Source organism: Arvicanthis niloticus, chromosome 1 (assembly GCF_011762505.2).
Source record: "Arvicanthis niloticus isolate mArvNil1 chromosome 1, mArvNil1.pat.X, whole genome shotgun sequence".
In the NCBI taxonomy this organism is placed as follows: Eukaryota; Metazoa; Chordata; class Mammalia; order Rodentia; family Muridae; genus Arvicanthis; species Arvicanthis niloticus.
The window spans coordinates 97,481,240-97,494,858 of NC_047658.1; the positions used below are offsets into that span (position 1 = coordinate 97,481,240).

At 39.8% G+C, this 13,619-nt stretch overlaps 1 protein-coding gene across 1 annotated transcript; it reads left to right on the plus strand.

Moving 5' to 3' along the window:
• Positions 1–8,583: 8,583 nt before the first annotated feature.
• On the plus strand, positions 8,584–12,008 carry LOC143441315 (uncharacterized). Its single transcript, XM_076928812.1, has 4 exons — positions 8,584–8,798; positions 9,743–9,818; positions 11,120–11,352; positions 11,417–12,008. Exons 1-4 carry the CDS (start codon positions 8,584–8,586, stop codon positions 12,006–12,008), a joined length of 1,116 nt encoding a protein of 371 aa, XP_076784927.1.
• The last annotated feature ends 1,611 nt before the right edge of the window (positions 12,009–13,619 follow it).

The window sequence follows — 13,619 nt, forward strand, 5'->3', positions numbered from 1 at the left end:
AGACCAGGCTGGCCTCGAACTCAGAAATCCACCTGCCTCTGCCTCCCAAGTAATGGGATTAAAGGTGTGCGCCACCACCACCCGGCACTTAGTTTTTTATAGACTGGACTCACATACTTTTGTTATTATGGTACATTGTCATAATAGCCTTACTATTGTTAATCTTTTACTGTGCCTAATTTATTCATTAAACTTGGTCATAGATATGTATAGTTTAGGAGAAAAACAATATATGTAGGTTTCAGTAATATCTACCTACAGCTCCAGATTTGCACTGTGGGTCTTGAAATAATAACATAAGAAGAAATAAAAGGAAACTACTGTACTCTCCTCTCACTTTGTCTCAGCCTGAGCCAGTGTGCTCTACAATATTCTAACCTTGTACAATAATAATGAGAATATTTGCTCTTGCCCTTGCCTTGCTCCAGCTCTGTCCCCTTGCCCCTTCTCCCCTCTCTCCCCAGTCCCTTACCCCCCCTCTCTCCATGTGCTCATGGCCAGCCTCTACTTCTCTATTCTCTGTCTCCCTCCCTCACTCCCTCCCTCTCTTTCTCTCCCTTTCGCTGCCTCTGCTACCTTCTCAACTCCCTTCCCCATGCCCTGAATAAACACTATTCTATACTAAAAAAATAAGAAGAGGAAGAAGAATGTCCAAAGTCCTTGGGCATGTGTGTTAATTCACCTTGTATTACAGCAACATTGCCAGGTGGAAGATTTAAAGCAGAAAGGCTGAGTAACTTGCTTAATGCCATGCAACGAATAAGAGGCAAACAGGAGGGATAAACAGTAATAAGAAAGCAGATGCCTTTAATCTTAGCACTGCACAGGCAGATTGAATCACTGTAAATTTGTTGTCTGCTCTACATAGTGAGTTCCAGTCAGCCGGGGTTATATAATGAGATCCTGTCTGGGGAAAAACAAAGCCATAGGTACTAGGTGTAGACATATGTGAAACAATGGTTCTTGGGTGGCTACATTTTGCTAAAAGCCAAAGACAGATTTTTTTTTTTTTCTATTCTAGGCCAGATGAGAGAAGGAAAAAGCAAAGTATTTTATTTGTTCCTCTCTATTAAAGGAACAATATAGAGTTGTCTTTGTTTTTAATTTTCTTACTTGACAGAATTAAGCCAATAACACTGCTCAGTTTCAGTAACTCAGTAACATTGGTTTATGTTACCAAGCATCTGGTCTGTAAAGCATGGAGGTAAGGTGCAGGAATTTTGTGGGGGACTAGGAGGCCCATGCAGTGCAATTAAAGGGAGGGAAGTGAGAGGTTCTCCTCTCCCTCCAAAGGATTCTGTGAGAGAACCTAAGTTAAGCCAGAGAACAATGGGTTTGAGACAGACAGAGAAGGGAGCATTCCACAGGGGGCAGTGGCATGGTGAAGAGCACTAGTGGCAGGAGAGTCCCGGAAGATGCTTTCCTCAGAGGAGACCTGGATTGGACTCCATCTTGTCAAGACCTGGTTCCTCAGTCTGCTACATACTACTACATGAGGCTACTAAGCACCTAAAATGTAGTGTATGTCACTAGGGAACAAAATTAGAGTTAATAAATACCAAGCAGGAAAATGGTTGGTGAGGTGACTCAGAAGGTAAGGCAACTCTGATCATCACATGCCATCCCTGGGGCCCACATGGTAGGAGAGAACTGATTTCTACAAATCCTCCCCTCCCACTCTAGTAAAAATGCACCCCACACATACACAAGCACACAGAAAAGGAAATGACTTTTTTTTTTTTTCGAGGCAATCCAAAGTTTTATCATACTCATACTGCAGAAAATAATGAAATAATCCAGAAAGTGAAAGAATTCCCATTAGAAGCCATAGAAACAGGAATGTAATATTCTGAGTATTCTAAGAAAACAAAAGCTAGAGTTTTATATCCAGAGAACTTATCCTTCAAAAGTGAAAGAAAAATCCAGAGTTTCCCATGAAGGAATGTGTTTCTAGTCTGCCTGCTTTGAATAAATTGTATATTCTTCAGGAAAAGGAAGTCGATGAAAGATGGGTAATTCGGATGTTCTAAGGAAAGGAAAAGCTCCGGATAAAGGAAAAAAAGGATGTAAAATAATTTGTTTTTAAATCTTAATTGCTCAAACATAATAACTGATTTGAGATACTAACAACTTGTATTCAGTAATTATATTTATGGATAAGTATAGATAAGTTATGAATAATATAATTACTGCTTTGGAAATGGATGGCAGGAGGGTTATAAGGATGGGAGATAGGTACTGCAGATGCCCTGTCACAACCCATAAAGTAGTAAAATGTATCTGAGAGAGAACTTGGATTAGTTGTAAACATATACTACAAATTCAAGGGCAAGTATTTTTTAAAAGAAAAATAGAAGTGTAGTTGATGTGCTAAGTTAAGTAGAATCCTAATCATTAAATAGTTAAAATCCAGAAAAAGTGAGATGCTAAAACAAACTTATATCCGGGTATGGTAGCTCATGACTTCAGGCCCAGGACCCAATACTCAGGAGGCAAGGTAGATGATTCTTGGTGAGTTCAAGGCCAGCCTGATCTACATCGAGAGTTCAGCCAGTCAGTGCTACATAACTATACCCTACCTTAAAAAAAAAAAAAAAAAAAAAAAAAAGTGAAAAGGTTTATAGAAAAGCAACAGATATGCCAACAATCCAATCAAAAATTACTTTAAATGTCAGTGACCTCAATTACAATTGAAAAATGTAAAATGTCCCTCAGCAGGCACAACTCTATGATAAAGTGCTTACCTGTGTGGTACATGACTGTAATCCCATCAGCTAGAAAGTGGAGGCAGGAGGAAAACAAGTGGAGAGGCTTGTCTGGTCTACACACGAGGCATTTTCTTTTTTCTTTCTTTTTTTTTTTTTTTTTTGTTTTGTTTTGTTTGTTTGTTTTTTTTCGAAACAGGGTTTCTCCTTGTAGTCCTGGCTGCCCTGGAACTCACTCTATAGACCAGGCTGGCCTCAAACTCAGAAATAGGCCTGTCTCTAAGAGGCATTTTCAAAATAATAATATCGACTGGAAACTTACTTTAAACAATAGATGGATGGAAAGTAAAATGATGAGTAAAAACATCATGCTTTGAGAAACTTGAAGTCACTAAATTAATTTCATAGGAGAGGCTCAGCAGCAGTACAAATTATGGTTAAAGAGAAACATTACAGAATGGTACAATGACCAGTTCTTTGAGAAGGCACAACAATCCTGAATGTGTGCATGCACATAACAGAAGAGTGGCAAAGTGTACGAAGTAGATACTGATAAAACTGAGGGAGAATAGGAGAGTCTTCGTGTATTGTTGGAGACCTCAGGATTTCCCTCTTGATAACTGACAGATCCAGAAGAGAAGTGGTAGAAAAAAATCAGTAAGGATGACAGTTGAACTGAACAGGGTAATCAATCAACTGGATTTAATCATCGCCTATAAATCGTTCATCCAATGAAAGCAGAATGAATATATTCTTCTCAAAGTCACACAGCACCCCCAAAATAGACACATTGTGGCTTATGAAAAAACTACCTTAAATTTGAAATTGTGTACAATGTGGGCAGTGAAATTACACTAGGAAATCAATAATAGATCTCTAGAAAATTCCAAACTAATTTACACTTCTCAATATGTGGTAGTGCACACCTGCAGTCCCTGGTACTCAGGAAAGTGAAGCAAACAGCATGTTCCAAACCTTGTCTTAAAGCAAGCAAACGAGTCAACTCTCAGTACAAATTTTAAAATATTAAGCTACAAATTAGAATTTGTGAAATCCAACCAAGGCCATAGTTAGAATTTTAAAGCATTATATGAATACAAAAGAAAAAATAATTTAGATTTCTGGTTTGGGAAATTAAAGAAAAATTAAATCCAAGACTGAGAGAGATTTAAAAATGGGGCAGAAATCAGTAAGATTAAAAACTCAAAAGAAATCAGTGAAACCAAAGAGGGGATAAAAGTCAGTAAGTTAAAAAAACAAAAGAAAATTCTAGTATCCAAGGTAAGAAAGGACAAAAGACAGGCCCTGGGGTTGATCCCCAGAAGAAGACATTAAAAAATCCCTAATGGCCGGGCAGTGGTGGTGCACGCCTTTAATCCCAGCACTTGGGAGGCAGAGGCAGGTAGATTTCTGAGTTCGAGGCCAGCCTGGTCTACAGAGTGAGTTCCAGGACAGCCAGGACTACACAGAGAAACCCTGTCCCCCCCCCCAAAAAAAAAAGAAAAGAAAGGAAGAAGGAGAGGGAGGAGGGAGGAGGGAGGAGGGAGGAGGGAGGAGGGAAGGAAGGAAGAAGGAAAGAAAGAAAGAAAGAAAGAAAGAAAGAAAGAAGAAGAAAAATCCCTAATGATCTATGATCCTATATACATTTAAAGGGATAATAAAGGATTATTAATGCCTTTGTGCCCAAATATGACAGTTTAGAGGAAACAAATTAATTCCTTAAAAGACACTGCCCTCGCTAGATTTAAGTCAACTTGACTCAAGCTAGAGTCATCTGGAAAGAGGGAATAAGGCCTTCATAAGATTTGCCTGTAGGCAGGTCTGTAGGGTATTTTCTTAACTAGTGATTGATGTGGGAGGGCCCAGCCATTTGTGGATGATGCCACCCCTGGGCAGGTGGTCCTGAATTGTATAAAAAAGCCAGTAAGCAGCACTCCTCTCTGACCTCTGTATCAGTTTCTGCCAAGTTTCTGTCCTAACTTCCAATAGTGATAGAGTGTTACCTATATGATAAACTCTTCCATCCCCAAGGTGCTTTTGGTCATAGTATTTATCTCAGTAATAGAAATCTAAGACAAGAAGTAATTGAGCAAAAACCCATAAAAGACAAAATAGGAATAGGCATATAGCTCCTAAAGAAATTGAATTAATAATTAATGACCTTTGAAAAGAGAACTCTGTGCCTATCATGGGTTAAATGTAAAAGGCCCACCCCATGGTCTCATCTTTATCTCAGGTATCTCACAGCTATAAAATCTAACACAAGGTCCCAATGGGTTCACTAGAAGTTCTACCAAGTATTTAAGGAAATTATTATTCCTATTCTCTGCAGGTTTTTATGGAAAAGAAAAGCAAATAAAATATATTCTAGCATATTCCAAAAGGAATTACCATTACCTTATTTTCCAAGCCAAGGATAAAAGGAAAACTATAGACCATTGTTTCTAATGAACATGCATGCAAAAATCAACAGAATATTAGCAATCAAATCCAATAAACATAAAAAAAAAGAAAAGAAAATTCCAATCACCAGATGGGGTTCAGATACCCAAAGCTGACTCAACATTAGAAAAACAACCAATATAATTTATCATACTAATAGGTAAAGAAAAATTATGATTATATAATAGACAAAAGAACTCATCCATGATTAAATCTTTATCAAAAGAAAACAAGGAACTTGAACTTGATAAAGAACATCTACACACACACACACACACACACACACACACACACACACACACACTCCAAGCACCAAATGTAGAGACAAGAGGACTCTGAGTTCCAGGACTATATAGATAGTCCCAGGCCACCCAGGGCTGCATAATAAGACCCTGTCTATTAAATAGACAAATACATAAGTTTATTTTTTTTAAATCCACAGTAAAAAAATACTTTTCCATAAGATTAGGAACAAAACAAAGCCATCCCCTCACACTACTCCCTTCTGTTGGCCACCACAGGAAGAATTCTAGCCAATGCAATAAGACAAAATCAATGGCATAGAGAGTAGAAAGGAAGACATTCGTCTTTGTCCACAATTGCCTGCGGAGGGAACCTAAATAGCCAATTATAACAAGAATATAGAGTACAAGACTAATGTACAAGTCACTTGCTTTCTGATGTGTCTGAAATGAATTTTAGAATTTGAAGTTAACAATATCATTTACATTAGCATCATAAAATCAAATGCTTAAGTACAGATCTTACAAAAATAGGTAAGGGCTACACTCTTAAAAACTACAGATGTGAAGTGAAAGAAAGGAGATCTGAGTAAATACTAAAGTAATGCTCATTTATTTAAAAAAAAATGAAAATATTGCAATACTAGTTCCTGATACCTTGATCTTTAGAGTAATAAAATCCAGTCAGAAACACAGCAAGTTATTAATATTTTATGAACATAGACAAGCTGGGTCTTTTTTAACAAGCTGTCCTAGAGGTTTGTATGGGAGCCCTACAACCCAGGATAACCAAAATACTTAAAAGCAAAGTTGGATAACTGGCATTACCTGACTTCAAAACTTACTGTAAAATCCACATTAGTAGGGGAATGGAGTGAAGAGATGACTCAGCAGTTAAGAATGTTTGTGGTCCATGCCTTTAATCCCAGAACTCAGGAAACAGAGGAAGGCAGAGCTCTGTGAGTTCAAAGCCAGCCTGGTCTAGAAAAGGGAGTTCCAGGACAGCCAGGGCTACACAGAGAAAAGAAACCCTGTCTTGAAAACACCAAACAAACAAACAAAAAACAAAAAAACAAAAAAACAAAAAAACAAAAAAACAAAAAAAAAGGATGGAAGGAAGGAAGAAAGGAAGGAAAAGAAGAGAAGAAGGAAGAGGAGAGGAGAGGAGAGGAGAGGAAAAGAGGAGGGGAGGAGGAGAGGAAAAGAGGAGGGGAGGAGGGGAGGAGGGGAGGAGGGGAGGAGGGGAGGAGGGGGGGAGGAGGGGAGGAGGGGAGGAGGGGGGGAGGAGGGGAGGAGGGGAGGAGGGGAGGAGGGGAGGAGGGGAGGAGGGGAGGAGGGGAGGAGGGGAGGAGGGGAGGAGGAGAGGAGGAGATGAGGAAAGGAGAAGAGAAGAAGGGAGGGGAGGGGAGGGGAGGGGAGGGGAGGAGAGGGGAGGGGAGGGGAGGGAAGGGGAGGGGAGGAAGAGAAAAGAGAAGAGAAGAGAAGAGAAGAGAAGAGAAGAGAAGAGAAAAAGAAATGCTTGTTTTAAAGACATGAGTTCAGATCCCAATGACTCCATAACAAGCTGGGCATCCTCACAAATCAGATCTGAGAAGGGGGCAAAACCAGGATAAACATTGTGGTTTGTTGGCTTCCCATATTGACAGGAGCCCCAGTTTCTGGGAGATAGCTCCCCTTAAAGGAATAAGAATACATCTTCCTTGGGCCTTTGCATGGAAGGTCTCTCTCTCTCTCTCTCTCTCTCTCTCTCTCTCTCTCTCTCTCTCTCTCTCTCTCACACACACACACACACACACACACACACACACACACACACACACACACACCTATATTATTCAAGACAGTGCAATATTGATAAAAGAAAAACCCAATAATGAACCCCTACAAATAGTTATCCCAATGCTAGAAGTTTCTCCAACATTACACTGTGAAGTTCAAGTTCAACTGACATGAAATGTCAACTTTCCTTCAGAAACCATCATCTTCATGAGCCAGAATTTCTCATAACTAAAAATATTTTGTGATTATTATGAAGTATTAAAATTTAGTATAAATCTTTTTATTTACCAGAAGAAAATGCAACTCAAGCCATCTTTCCTGTGTGTCAGCCAAGTCTACTTTTATAACCTTGCTTCTGAATGTTGTATTTGAAGCCTGCAGTTTCAAGCACTTCTTTGCAGACAGGATATTTTGAAAGGGACAAATTTTATTTCTGATAAATAAGAAGCCAGGTTGTAATTGATCACAATTTCTCCTTTTCACATTGTATTTCTGAGAGCTAGAGATATCTCAATGGGCTACAGGATAATTTTCTTGGGATGAATAATTTCCACACATAAAATGTCATGAATTAGCCGGGCGGTGGTGGCACGCGCCTTTAATCCCAGCACTTGGGAGGCAGAGACAGGCAGATTTCTGAGTTCGAGGCCAGCCTGGTCTACAGAGTGAGTTCCAGGACAGCCAGGGCTACACAGAGAAACCCTGTCTCGAAAAACAAAAAACAAAAAACAAAAAAAACAAAAAAAAAAAAAGTCATGAATTAAGTATGATTTTCACTAATTTGTATTTTAACACTGAGGTACTTTCTGCTTCCTTGTCTTTAAACGTTGGTCACCTATGAGCATAAATTAAATAATGTGACTAAAGATATATTAAAACCTCCATCAAAGCAGTATTTAGTGGAGTGACATACCAGCTAGGAAATGAGGAGACCATATCTGGACCATCAGCACACACATTTAGCCGCCAACAACACAGATATGTAGGCTCGCCAAGTTATTTCTACTGGTTCCATTCACATGGAGTCTAGAACAGTTTATATTCTAAAACACAAAAAGCTGAAAAGATGGCCTCAGTGCTCCTAGAACTGTCTCTGACTACATATACTACACTTGAGTTCCTATGTCTTCAAAAATAGTTCCTTCTAGTTGTTGAACAGCTCAGAGGGAAATGCATCCCTTGCCAACAGACTGTATCATCATATACCACCTCACAGTGGGCTCCTTCTGGGACAGTGATGACACACAGAGAGCCCTGACTGTTTTGTGTTGCCTCAGAAATCAACCCAAGGCATCCTCAAGGATTAACAGTAGGTAGCTGAAAATCTGAACTGAAGGCAGAAATTCTTTGTAAACTAGAGAATGAGAAACTAGAGCTCAGGGAGACGAGGCAGAGAGGAAGAGTAAAGAACGGTGATGCTACTCATGAAGCTGGCACAGAGGGCAACTGTTAAAGCCAAGAGCACGGAGGAGAAAGAGCACCAGACCACAGAGCCAGCACAAGTTGCCGCAAAAGCTTCGAGAACATGCAGCGAAAGACTACCACAGCAGGACAAGACACTGAGGACTGTCACCTCACAGCCACCCATGGTGACAGACTCACAGTGGTTTGGTCTGAGTGCAGAGGAACAGTAAGTGTGTGTTGGAAATGAAATATGATGAGGGTTTTGTACAATTCTGTTATAAAACAGAATTCTTCTGTTGCTGATAGACCAGTGTTTATGCCTAAGTTGAATAATATAGCACTAATTTCCACTAATCAGGTTAATAACTCCATGATGTCTGCATGTGACTTTAGCCCACAAAACAAATTTCCCTGCTATATTTTTCTTCGTTAAGTTTTAAAACTTGCCTTCCAATTGTTTTATAATCTATTTAAGGTGTAAATTTTAGAGTCAGACATAGTGAAAGCAGACACAGGCAGATCTCTGTGAGTTACAGGCTAGCCAGTACTACATAGTGAGAACCTGTCTTAAGAAAGAAAGAAAGAAAGAAAGAAAGAAAGAAAGAAAGAAAGAAAGAAAGAAAGAAAGAAAGAAAGAAAGAAGAAAAGAAAGAAGAATGGGGCTGGAGAGATGGCTCAGCCATTAAAACTGAGATTTACAACCAATAAATAGTCAATTTTAAGTGATAAAATCATGGATCATTATAGATAGGTATCATGGGAAATCTATTATATATTTCTATGTAACTTAAAGTTATACTTGAAATTTAAAAAAATTTCATATTAAAACTTTTTTTTTCTTACAATATATACAGTAGTTTGTGGTATTTGAAATAGTAAGAGCAACTCAGTCTTTCCTCTCCAGCTTTAAGGCATGTCTGGCAGTTACAACCCCAAACAAAATATGGCTCCTTCTTTAGACTTCAATCAAAATTACAAACATTCTTTCACTGTATGAAGACAGAAGCTAAACACACACAACAGAGTCCAACCTGCTGGCAGAGAGCAGGGCCTCTGCTACCCATGAAGAGCAGGTCCCAAATCAACTCCCCATGGGAGCTCATCTCAGAACATGTTTCCTGACGCCTCTCTCCAATCCCAGGATAATTTCTCTTCTTTCTTTTTTTCTAGATTGGCCTGGGCTAAGAGAACTCAAGACCCTCGGATTGCAGTAGGTCCCTGTTCCCCACTAGAAAAGAAAATTAAGGTGAGGAAATATATTTGGCATGAACTTTGGATTCTGTAGTAAGATCATAAAGTTTATTGGAGGTAAAAGGGTTCTAAGCATCTCAAGGGGGAAAGTGCATCCTCAGACTTACTTCCGCATTTGGTTCTTTGAGCAGTGCGGGCTGGACAGCATCAAACAGAACAAATACGACTTGTAGTCTCATAGGACTTGTCCTAGTAAGAGACGATACTAAAATACAAACTGTGATGTCACAACAGGATTAGGTTTTCTATGAAGACTGAGGAAGGTTGGAGAAAGTAGTATCTGTTTAGGAAGGGTGTATTCGCGTGGGAAAGAGAAGACTCTTAGAGAACAGAATTCAGTGTGGCTGAAGCACAAGGAATATACAGTAAGCTGAAAACCTGGTTTGAGGGTTAATGAGAAGCTTCCGCCCCAGGGTTTATGCAAGAAAGTAAAATGCTCAGATTTATGTAATAAAAAGATCAGTCTGGCTACAGTGATTCGTTTGATGGGCTTGGGGAAGCTGGGACAAAAATATGCACTAACACCCCATGGCAGAGGCAGAAGGATTAAAGGAAAAGATAAGGAAGCTGCAAGTGATAGGATTGTAATGGTATAAACTGGAGAAAAGCAAGTGGATATATCAAATACAGTGACCAGGTCTGAAGCCTAGAAGTGAGAGCAAGAACAGGCCTTGTCTTTGTGCCTTTCAAGTTTGGTTCAGCCCTACTGCCGCTCGAAATCAGTACCTGACCCATGAGGAGCACCGTTTAATGAGCGTCCATATAAGAAAGGCTAAATATGTTGGTGTTAAGGACAGACTAGTAAGGCAGATAAAGGGGTAGGCATAAGGTAGGAAAAGAACAGGGCTATTTAGCAAATGAGGTAGGAGAAGGGTAAAAGCCAAGGATATGAAGTAAGGAAGTCTCTTTTATTGGAGAGCATTTGTGCTGAGATGTCCTACATGCTCATTCAAGTGACCCAGTAGGTAGTTTTGGTGATACAGAAATGAAATCTTGGATGCTCAATAGGCACAGGTGAAGAATTCACTTTTGATAGACAATAATGTCTTCAGTATAAAAGCAAGAAGGTAGAGTCTGGGTAGATGGGTGGCGGCTCTGATGGTGGGAAAGGGGGTGTGTTGGGTGCTTCCACTTTCTCAGGGAAGTCTAAATCCGAGTCTTCACCTAGGAGGGAATATGGTTTGGGGGAGGAGTGTAGGAGTGCCAGACAGAGGTGATAGCCCATTGACAGCTGTGTGATGGAACCAGAATAAAGAACATCCAACTTAAAAAGTTCTGATTGCTCCCTCTGACAAGTGTTTAGGTGGCACCTATTCTTCGCGAGTGAGAAAACTGTTAGTCCAGGAGTTCCAACAGGAGAGTGAAACAGTTGATAAACTTAAGACCATGTCTTTTGACTTCCGGTTTGCCAAAGCAGATTCCTACTACTATCAACAGCGTCAGGAAATGATCAGAGAAGCGTGGAATTACAAACCAGACGCAGAATGGGACACTAGCCCAGAAGAAGAGAAGCCAAAAAGCAAAAAAACCAGAGAATAGTAAAAAATGGGGAGAGAATGGTAAGAAATGGGGAGAGAATGGTAAGAAATGGGGAGAGAATGGTAAAAAATGGGACTATCTAGTAACGGAGAGGGAAATGAATCACATAGAGAAGCACATACACAGAGCTGAACGGGCTAGAGGCCTCAGGGACCACAAATACCGACTAATCCCTCAGAACATTTCAAGTGAAACACTTTCCCCAAAACCATTAGTACCAGAGGATGCAAAGAATAAATATATCCCAAAACCACATAAAACTGTACCCAAAAAGCCTAAAGTAGCATGGGCAAAGGAGCAGATGAAGCAACATAAAGACCGGATGATGAGAGGGAGGGCACTCACCGAAGAGAGAAAGGACCAAAGGACGACTCGCAAGGTCACCAACCACGTCCGCCCTCACTTAAAGTCAAAAGTGAAGAAAGAGGAAGAGAAAGAATTGGAAAAGGTCAAAGCTTACCCTATCTTCCAGCCTTCCAATGAAAACCTTATAGAAGTGACTGTTCTGATGGAAAAGTCGAAAGCGGAAACCGTGCTAAAACCACTCGAAAGGGAATTCCTGTGCATGCCACCGTTTTTGAAAAGTCAACTAGAAAAAAATAAAAAGCCTAAGCTATTTCCTTGCTTATTGTTATTTCTTTCTTAGATTAGCATAGTTCATAGTAATTAGTACAATGAACTCATAGAAAACAGACATTAAAGGTGAGAAATGACGGCTCCAGACACACATACCTGGTGTTGTAAGCACAGCCTGGTGGTGTTGAGACCTCAAAATGTATGGCTCCATTTTTATAGTCGTCTCTGGGATAAGGAGTAAGAAACTTAAATGAAGACAGAATGACAGCTTATGGTATAAGATTGGGGTATACTGTAGTATTTTTTGGTGATGGTTACATGCCCCATTAATTGACTTTAATACAACAAATCACACCCTAATTGAGTTGGATTATGTGTGTGCTCTCAACAAAGCTGTTTTGACAGAAAAAGCAAGGATTGCTAGTGTTTAGAGAAGAGGAAGTAATCCCGACAATGTAGACAAAGGGCCAATCATCCTGCCAAGATCCGAAAGATCATTACAAAGTCTTCACTTTTAAAACCCTGAAGATAGGGCAGGGGAGACATCTCGGCAAGCAAACGTGCTTGTTACCCAATTCATAGGAGTCAAGTTAAGATCCCCAGAATTCATGTAGAAGTCAGACATGGGTGCACAAGTCCATAATCCCAGTATTCTCATAGCTAGATAGAAAGAAGGTGGAAATAAAATTCCCAGAAACCTTATGGGCGGTAAGTACTACACACTACAGCAGCAAACAAAAGAACTCCTGCCTCAAAAAAGGTTGCAGGAGAGATCTGAGACCCAAGGTTACCCTTTAACCACTAGATGTGCACTATGGTACCCATGTGCCCAAACACAGACCTGCACATGTGCACACACACATATCATATATACACATACACAAAAAGAAATAAAATCTTGAAGGCAGTGTGGTAATCACTGAGAAACTGGCAAGTGGTTTGGATAGACTAATGGATACTAAATAGGTGTCTGAGCAGTATCAGGTGCAAGACAGACAGACTACAGACTACAAGGGAAGTACTGACAGGTCAGGGATGAGAAAGTGGGGGTTGCGTTATAGAATGAAAAACATTCTGTGAAATACAGTAAAAATGTTGGTACAAAAATCTTAAGATTTGGGAAGTGGTTTTTAGTATATGTTTTTAAATGGTCCATAAGCTGACCAATAATCAGGTAACATTAGATCTAGCCTCTTGAAGTTTAGACACATAAAAGGTTTTGGGACTATTGCCAATATATATGTATTATCATATAAAGTACCGGAGTAAAACAGTGGGAGGAAACCAGGGAGAGACAGACATCAACTAAGAATGATTGAGATGGGATGGAGAGATGGCTCAGCAGTTAAGATGACTGACTCTTCTTCCTGAGGTCCTGAGTTCAATTCCCAGCAACCACATGGTGGCTCACAACCATCTATAATGAGATCTGATGCCTTCTTCTGGTGTGTCTGAAGACAGCTACAGTGTACTCATATACATAAAATAAATAAAATCTTAAAAAAAAAATGAATGAGGTACAAAAGTTCTCATCAAATATACAGCATTATCCATTAGAGCTCATTTGGAAAGGAATTAGTAAAAGTAGCATAACACAGACTCAGGAGATCCAGGAAAGGAGGGACTCCTCGGCCAGGGTTCACAAGCAGATAGATTTCCAAGTGATTCCTACTAAATGCTT

What these genes read in the sequence shown, in the direction of transcription:
- LOC143441315 (XM_076928812.1), top strand. Translation starts at nt 8,584, where the DNA reads ATGCTACTCATGAAGCTGGCACAGAGGGCAACTGTTAAAGCCAAGAGC. An exon ending in GGTCTGAGTGCAGAGGAACA is followed by an intron (nt 8,799 to 9,742) that starts GTAAGTGTGTGT and finishes CTTTTTTTCTAG; the next exon opens with ATTGGCCTGGGCTAAGAGAA. An exon ending in CACTAGAAAAGAAAATTAAG is followed by an intron (nt 9,819 to 11,119) that starts GTGAGGAAATAT and finishes CCCTCTGACAAG; the next exon opens with TGTTTAGGTGGCACCTATTC.